This window comes from Channa argus, chromosome 18 (assembly GCF_033026475.1).
Source record: "Channa argus isolate prfri chromosome 18, Channa argus male v1.0, whole genome shotgun sequence".
Taxonomy (NCBI): Eukaryota; Metazoa; Chordata; class Actinopteri; order Anabantiformes; family Channidae; genus Channa; species Channa argus.
Window position 1 is genome coordinate 10000305 of NC_090214.1, and position 8948 is coordinate 10009252.

General features: G+C 38.2%; 1 protein-coding gene across 4 annotated transcripts in view; it reads left to right on the top strand.

The window, feature by feature from the left end:
- The window catches only part of LOC137103524 (mediator of RNA polymerase II transcription subunit 13-like), a 71277-nt gene extending 63880 nt beyond the window's left edge, over positions 1-7397 (top strand). For 3 of the 4 annotated variants that reach the window (XM_067483961.1, XM_067483963.1, XM_067483964.1), the window contains exons 20-31: positions 93-291; positions 384-672; positions 777-1011; positions 1100-1288; positions 1416-1639; positions 1715-1857; positions 2326-2484; positions 2631-2795; positions 2943-3106; positions 4535-4699; positions 4954-5063; positions 5756-7397. In XM_067483961.1, the coding sequence (XP_067340062.1) occupies positions 93-291; positions 384-672; positions 777-1011; positions 1100-1288; positions 1416-1639; positions 1715-1857; positions 2326-2484; positions 2631-2795; positions 2943-3106; positions 4535-4699; positions 4954-5063; positions 5756-5888 (2175 nt within the window). In that variant the 3' untranslated portion in view covers positions 5889-7397. The remainder of the gene's footprint in view (positions 1-92; positions 292-383; positions 673-776; positions 1012-1099; positions 1289-1415; positions 1640-1714; positions 1858-2325; positions 2485-2630; positions 2796-2942; positions 3107-4534; positions 4700-4953; positions 5064-5755) is intronic. The other variant, XM_067483962.1, reaches the window with a different exon arrangement.
- Positions 7398-8948: the final 1551 nt, after the last annotated feature.

An 8948-nucleotide genomic window follows, 5' to 3' on the forward strand; every position in this document is an offset into this window, starting at 1 on the left:
TAAACACATTGGGTATTTAAATTATGGTAAATATTTAATGTGATAATTGTTTATAATGAGAGAATGAACAGTAGCAATGACTTCATTTGCAGACGTGTCGCCTTGGGAAACACCGTCCTCTGGCCAAGGTGTCGAGAGATGGTCTTGTTCGTGTAGGTGAAGACGTGGAGCCAGAAAAACTGGATGAGCTGGATGTGGAGCAGTGGATGACGGGACCCTGGGCTGGGCAGCAGCACACCGACAACCTCACTAAACTTAAACTTTATGCTTATGCTTGCAAGCTGCAGCTAGGTGAGAATATCTAAACTAAATCTATGACTGAATCTGTTTTAGCATTACCATTGTTTGCAGAGTGCCAGAAGTGCATTTTTGCCTTCTTTTAGGTCCCCAGCTGTCATCTTTGCCTCTGGACGGCAGTCTTTTGCTGCCTCCCAAGGTCCAACCACCTGCAAATAATACACCCTCAACCCAGCCTGCCTCTTCTGGGCAGCCTCAGGTGTGGGCCCCCGATGGTGAGCAAGCTCCAGGTGCTGTCGGTTCAGCAAACACTCCTACCCCAATTGGAACAGCCTCGGGCCAGACAGGGGAGATGAACCAAGGAGGATCCAGCGAGTCTAAAGGGCCTTCAAGTGCCACACTACCAGCCAACCCACCAGCAGAAAACCCTGAACTGTAAGAATGTTACTGGAGGATAATCCTCCATTTCAAATGTTGTTCCACTCACTTGAACCAGTACAGGCATAACACAGCTGCATTTTTGTTTTTGTTATTCGTAGCATATCTGAGCAGTCTCGAATCGGCATCCCGACAGTAGCTGACTCAGTGGACAGCCATGCCAACCCACCAGCTATTGTTATTTACATAGTTGATGCATTTCTAAGCTCAAGAGGAGAAGAAGAAGAGGGTGATGAGGTTGAGGCTGGTAGCATTTGGCTACTAGGGCTTCTTCGCTGCTACACAGAGATGCTTCAGACTTTGCCTGAGTTGATGAGACCTGCACTTGTCCTACAGGTAAAACAACAGTTTTAAACATTTTCGTAAACTTGTTCTTATGACAATTGTTACCCTTTCTAACGTTTTTCTTTGTTTTGTTTTTTAGGTGGTGCCATGCCAGTATCTTCTCCAGCCGGCCAGTGGAGAAAGCCATTTGTACATGCAGCACCTTCGCTCCCTAGCCTTCTCTTGTTACTCCCAGTGCAGACGGCTGCTTTCCCAGCAAACAAACATCAAGTCCCTGACTGGATTCGGACCTGTGTCCACTATTAATTGTGTACTAAAGAGTCCAGAGGTAAACATAAGTCATACTAAGAAGCAATACGAACGGGTGTCATGTTTCTTAATGCAAATTGTTGTAGTAAACGTATTCATCTGTTAATTTACTTTTTTACTCTTTAAATCTCAATTTCCTCCTTTAGCATCCTAGCCCAACACAGCTGTACTCTCCCCCATTCATCCTTGGCCCAACTCGTTCCAAGCAGCCAGAATCTGGTGATACGTGGGCAGACCTCCCTCCCAAATACAACGTGCTCTTTGTAGGGTACTGCCTATCTCATGACCAGCGCTGGATCCTCGTGTCCTGCACCGATCAGCAGGGGGAACTCCTGGAAACCTGCATTATCAACATCGACGTACCCAACAGGTGAGAAATGGCTGTTTATATGTTTATATGTTTATATGCTGTAAAACATTATGAATTTTTATTTTTGCACCTCAGAGCGCGACGTCCCAAGGTTTCTGCCAGGAAGATGGGACTACAGAAGCTGTGGGAGTGGTGCATTGGCATCATCCAGATGACCTCACTGCCATGGAGGATTGTGATTGGCAGATTAGGCCGACTGGGGCACGGAGAGCTTAAAGGTTCCTGCTTCCTTCATTCTAATATGGATATAGTGTTTTTATAATCTTTATAATAACATTGTTACCCCAAGTGCAAGGGAAAAGTAGAAGCCTCCACACACATTTTAACATCCAATGTGTCGCTGCAAACTCTGTCCTCCGTGTATCCATTTGACATCTCTACATTAAATACATAATGCAGTGTTTACTGCTTGTTACTCATTCAATATGCATCTGCTGGAAGTTCTGTGATTCAATGCAAAGTTTTTCTTTCCTTATTTTCTCAGACCTAATTTCTGATATTAAACCATGACAATGCCTTGGCAATTTTCCTAACATTCATGTGTCATCTTTTTTAATTGTTAATGATATTGTCTTTTGTTTTTTTCTCAAGAGATGTATTGCTCCTACTCAATGTATTAAAAGAAATCTGCTTTTATCTTGTTTTCTCTCTCACACATACGCACCTTCGTCTTCGCTCTCAAACAGACTGGAGCTCACTCCTTGGGGAGCATTCACTCCATTCAATAGGGCGCCAGCTGAGGGAGGCTTGTCGTATTTGTGGGATTTCAGCTGCTGACTCTCCCACCATCCTCAGCGCCTGTCTGGTTGCCATGGAGCCACAGGGCTCCCTTGTGATCATGCCTGGTTAGTGCAGTAGCTTGTCCACCTTGTTTGTGATGGCTATGACAGTGGCGATGTTTATGGTTATTGTGATAGCAATGTTGGATATTACAGTACACCAGTGATATGCATTTGGTATTAATAAACAACTCACTATTGCTTCGTTCCAGATGCAGTCACAATGGGCTCTGTGTTTGGTCGTAGCACTGCTTTGAACCTGCAGACTTCACAGCTGAACACACCTCAGGATGCTTCCTGTACACACATTCTAGTCTTCCCAACCTCTGCCACCACCCAGCTGGCACCCAGCTCCTACCCTACGGAGGACAATAATGGTAACAGGATTACTGTCATACTGTGGTTACAAAATTAATTTGGACCTTTGTATAAAAATAGTTTTGACATACTAACAGGGGCCTTCTTTGTGCTAAAATATCAATACTAAAGCACAGACCTTTTTTTTCTTCTGTTTTGTACCACAGATGACATGTTTGATCTGCCCTTTCCTGATGAACTGGAGAATGACATTGGCCATGACATGATGCTGATCACAGGGAACCTCCACCCTTCCCCCAACACTTCTCCTGTGCCCTCACCTGGCTCACCATCGGGGATGGGAATGGGATCGCATTTCCAGCACACCAGGGTGAGTGAGAGATTAGTGGAAAAAAAGGTTTGACACACATGAGACTGTATAAATAAGGAAAACAATGGTATGTCAAGCATGTGAAATAAAGCAGTTGTATGTAAACAATAATACTTAATCCTTGTTTTTTTAAGAAGGAATTAAGGCTGTCTCATGCTCTGACTTTCAGGGAAGGAGCAGATAGATAGGGCCTGATTGTGTTAATTAAAAACTACAAAAACTTCATTGGGATCTGTCATTGTTATGGACAATTCAGCATACTGCAGACGTGTTTGGGTGAAACTACAATGTATACCTCATCAGGGTTAACATTTGGTTTTCACTTTGAAGCTAGGCAGCTGCTTTTCTCTGGTCTTTACTGACAGTCAACAATTCATATACTAAAACAAAAATCAGAATTCTAGTTTTGCCAAGAACAGTAATTGCAGAGGAATGTGACTTGGAGGCACAGGAGAAGAGACGTGTTGACAAGCTACATTACCCCCCATTTCATACAATACTGACAAACTGGCAACAGCCTAGAAAAACTAAAGCAGTCCAGCAGCAAGTTTTACATAGTGTATTGCATAAATTCAGTAATTTCCTCTTGGAAACTGTATTTCCTAAAGAAATACACATTATGGTGCAGTATACTGAATAGTGTATATTGTTTGATCGTCAAGGATTGCAAATGGCAAAAACAGTAAAACAAAGATTTTTTTTCATCAGCATGAACTAGTACAAATGTTCACCAGAAAATAATGAAGGTTAATTTGAATTATTTATCAAGAGGGATGTAAAGCACCAATGTATGTTTTTCATTATTTTACTGTAACATTTTAAATATACTCCTACAATGATGTAAGGCTTTTTTGCCATTTCATTGTAAGGGGGTAAATGCCTAATCCTAAACCTAATAATAATGTATATTCAACAAGTAGAAATGTTTTTTCATCATCAGAAGTAACAAAAATGGTCAAGGGGTGTATATAAAAAAACAATAGTAAAATAATGAAAATCACATGGGTAAAAAAGTTTGAATCCCCCTTGATAAATAGAAAAAGAAATAACTGAACTGAAAATAATTAATTTCTGATGAAGTATTGTAATGAGAACTAAAATTGTTGAAGTATTGAGCACTGTGATCTGCAATTCATATTATTTTAATAAAAATAAATAAAAAACAAACTCTCTTGCATTGCAAAATAAGAGGATACAAACATTTTCACGTATGTTGAACCTATATTTCATGCTTTCTTGCAAAACCTTGAACATGACTCACTTAGGTACTGTATTCATGTTTAAGGAAAACAACGTACTGTTGCCAGTGAAAATGTTGAGCAATATAAAATATGGATGGATGACTGAACGATATGGGCCATGACCCAAGATTTGTCCGAATCACAATGGTGGTTGTGTTAAATTTCTGGCATTCTAATGTGTGTTTAGAGCCAGGGAGAGCGCTTACTGTCCAGGGACAATCCACCAGAGGAGCTGAAGCAGCAACCGCTGGCTCTGGGTTACTACGTCTCCACTGCACAAGCCAATGGACTTCCTCACTGGTTCTGGGCCTCCTGCCCACAGGCTGAGAGCCAGTGTCCACTTTTCCTCAAGGTACTATAGACATTGTGTGTGGTGTGTTTGTATGCAAGAGAATGAGAGAGAAATTGCCAATAAAGATTTTCCTCATTTAAGAGAGGAAAATATGCAGGTCAAAAGAAATACTGATATCTATACTAATTAGAACAAGAAGCCATTCAGAAATGCTTAAACTATATGATAGGACAAATACATAAACGTGCAGCTAGTCACTGTACATCCAAGAATGCTTAAGCTTTGACATTGTGCCCTTTATTTCTTCACTCCAGGCCTCTCTCCACCATCACATCTCCATAGCCCAGTCCGATGAGCTGGTGTCAGACAAGACTAAGAGGACCCCTCACCCCCTGGACTCAAAGACCACCTCTGATGTACTCAGGTAAACGCATGCCACATGTTGAACCCTCAGACTTCTTAGTGATCTGCTGTATAACACTGCTTGTGAAAACAGATACTGGAACATATGTACCAACGTGTAAAGCCTTCTAGTAAAAGTATGTGACCCATTGAAGTACCTGAAATGGGTATGTTTAACTTTTCCATTGTTTCGATTTCCATTGTTCCATTAAGTTCCATTATTTAGCATTAATGATTTGCTTTGTTTTGGTCTAATTTTAATAGTAAAAAACCTAAAAAATAAGTATCCTGATTAAAATATTAAATAATGTAAATGGATATACAAATGCATATCCATTCCGCTTACCGTGTGTTGGGTTGTGGGGCAACAGGAACTTGATCCCAGTGGCAGGTAGGATACACCCTAGCCAAATTACGATGCAAGTAAAACAGAATGAAACACAAAAACATGATTTTTTTTTATTTTTTATATTAGCTGCAAAATGCCATCAGTTGTTTGCTGATACCAAAACAATTGTAATAATTCTGTTTAACCAGTATTAAAAATGTAAAACTTATTCATAACAGTGTCCACTAAAATAAGGACAGCAAGGGGGGATTTTAAATGTCAAAAAATAATTTGACAATTTACGTTATAATGTATAATGATATCTATATAAATACATTTTATTTCTTACAAATGGTCACTGATTGTACTTTGTTTCTCAAACACAGGTTTGTATTGGAGCAGTACAATGCCCTCTCCTGGCTGACGTGCACGCCTGCCACCCAAGATCGCCAGTCCTGCCTGCCCGTCCACCTGGCTGTACTGATCCAAATGTACAATGCCATCCTGAACATGCTTTAGGTGTGTGAAACTTCGAGGACAAGTCTGAGGGTCTGACAGTTACAGTACCTTCACATTCTCTGTGCCTACGCTTCCTCCTTCTGGGCACCAGAGAGCACTAGAGCTCTTTTGTTTTGGGTAGGCATGGATTAAATGTCCAAGTAAAGGACAGGGCAAATTGGACTCTCAGAGGCCTGGAATGTAATGAAGAAGTAGAGTGAAATGCTCTGAACATTAACTTTGGTTAACTGTGACACCGTGCAAACCCAGTACAGTTTGTACTTTCAAAACTGGCCTAGTGTCAGTTATGGTGCTTTCTGAGTGGGAAACAGGAGGATCTATCAAACTATGCCCATTTTACTGACATATCACAATGTCTTTCTCCTTATCTAAACAGCATGCTGTCCCACATGGATGATGCCTCTTACTGGCATTTGAAGCATCTGTGAATGACACTTACAGAGAAGCTCTGTATCATTCTCATTATATCCTCACCTGTGAAAAGGGACATCGGTGCATGGCCACATAATATTGTACAACCAGCAAAACAGCATGACAACACAAACATGTGGCTTTGTTACATCAATGATGTTTTTACATTTTGTATAGAACTGCACTGTTGAACTTTTCGGGACTTGCAGTGGGACAATGAAGCTTTTCTCTTTACTTTGAAAGGGGTCCTCATTTACTCCAAAGGGGGAGCATTTGATAATGGCACTTTTTCCTCACCTTCCAAAGTGTTGTAGATATGAACACAGTGGAAATTATTTGACCAGTTAAGACAGAAGTGTTGTTTATGATGTAAGACACACATTTGCAAAGAATTGAGACTTATTTTTAATATTTAAAACAAGAAAATTAGAAATTAAGGCCTTTTTTCCAAATTTGTCATTTTAATGCAATTGTAAAGATGCCATATTTATAAAAATTATATCATGTCATAGAATTTGATATATATGTATATACATAAATATATATTACCTCTTACAAGCAGGCACTTAATGATGATGTGGATGGATGCAACCATCTCTTTAAACGTGAACACAAGTATAAATGTTATTCAAGGAAAATGCATTTCAGTTTTGTTTTATGTTTTTTTTTCTACAAAATAATGAACATTTTAGCTTCTTATTTAATGAATTTAAATTAAAATAATTGATGCAGGAGATACAGTATACTGTATATTTATCAAGTGTTCCTCTTCTGCTAAAAAAAACTTGAAATAGGCAATAGAAGACCATGGTATTTGAACATTTGGAGGTTATTAAATATTTAAGAATGATGCTTTATTTCATTGGCTCTCCTAAATGATGTCAAGCAAACCATTAGAAAGCCTGCCTCTTCAGCTTCACTCAGTCTGCTCTTTGTTAGAATTCTAACATGTTTGTATATACACTTTTCAGCTGTGTCTTTTTGGAATTTCTCAAAGCTGTATATTTCATGCTGGTCGGTTTACTTTCAAGTGATTCATATCAAAGTATTTTTTTTGCTGTGATCTTTTTTGATATATAATATACAGCGCAAAACTCATTTAATTACAGCCAAGAAGTTGATTTGCCAAGTTAAGTGTACACAAATGTACAGACATGGGCAAGTTTGCAAAAAATTGTTACATCTGTCATCACTTTGAATATCAAGCAGATCCACTTTAGTGGAAGCAATCTGTTACTTTTACACTCTTTTTTTAGTAAATTATTAAAATTCTTGATTATTGTGTTGTGTTCAGTGTGCTCTTTTAGTCCACAAAGCTGTAAACTTCTACACTATATTTTTATTTTATGTTTGTCATAGATTATTTGGTAACCTAACAGTAAACTTTAATAATTGGCTAAAAACACATTTTTTTTACCTGATTATATTAAACTGTCACGTTTAAAGAGGGAAAATACATTTTACTGTATATTTATCTTACCCTTAATACTTTTAAAAATGTGTTCAATTTCATTACTCCAAATTACACAAAATAAACCTCAAAACATTATAAATAAAAATAATTATAATTGATTCGCAAACAAGCAGAACAGCAGAACAGGCGAGATCCTGTGTAGTGGGAATGGACTGTGCATATTATATTTTTTATGGTTGAAACAGTAAATGTTTCAATCAAACAAACCAATAATAATAAATAAATAGCGACTCAGAATATGCTGCTATGCAATATAACACTATTATCTGTATCCTAGCTGTATTCTTACAGTGTGGTGTTGATCTGAATATTTCCAACAACAATTAACCTATGATCTATTACATAATAAAACATAAACAGCCTTGACCTCTGTGTGTTAGAAAGAATGCATGCATTACACTATACCGAGGGTTACTGCTAGGTATCAGGGTCAGACAGTTTCTACAAACAACCACATACATTCAAAAAACAGTTATTTGGTTTTGTTATGTTGTCACAAAGCTATTTTTCTTCTTACTAGTTGTTATTAATTAAATGTAATATATTTTAGAAATATTTAGTAAATGATGGCTGTTGTTTAGTACAATTCAATAGCTCAAACATGTACAAGCAGTGTAAGGAGGAAGAGAAGAAATTGATGTCCAACATCTAAGGGTTTGCCATAACAATAAGCAATATGTCTGTCATTTCGAATACGACTGTGTGGAGATGATGTCCTCTGAACGTGTGAAGATAAGCATTAATATTTATGACTAGTTGATTGAAGCAAATCAAAATAGTGAATGATAACTGCTGAGTGATTATCACCCATCTGTCGTCTTTCCAATCCAACCACAGCATCTAATTTTAGAACGTGTTTAGCTCATGAGCTGAATAAATTCCTCTAGAAAAAAAGTAAAGCAAATAAACATCTTGTGTTAAATAAGTCATTTCTTTGTGCTTATCTCTTTTAGCTGGTATGTTAAAAACATTAACTAGCAGAGGAAATGCTGAATAGCTACAAAACCAATTTTGTCCTCACACTGAAGACAAAATCAGGACTGACGGCTGCTGGAAACTTTTAATCAAAGCAGCATTTCACAAACCAATGTCATGCTAACTGCCCTCAGGGAGCTTGGGAAAAAATACAAAAGTCAGTCAGTCAAATTAAGTTTTTTTTAAATGTACCTAAAAGG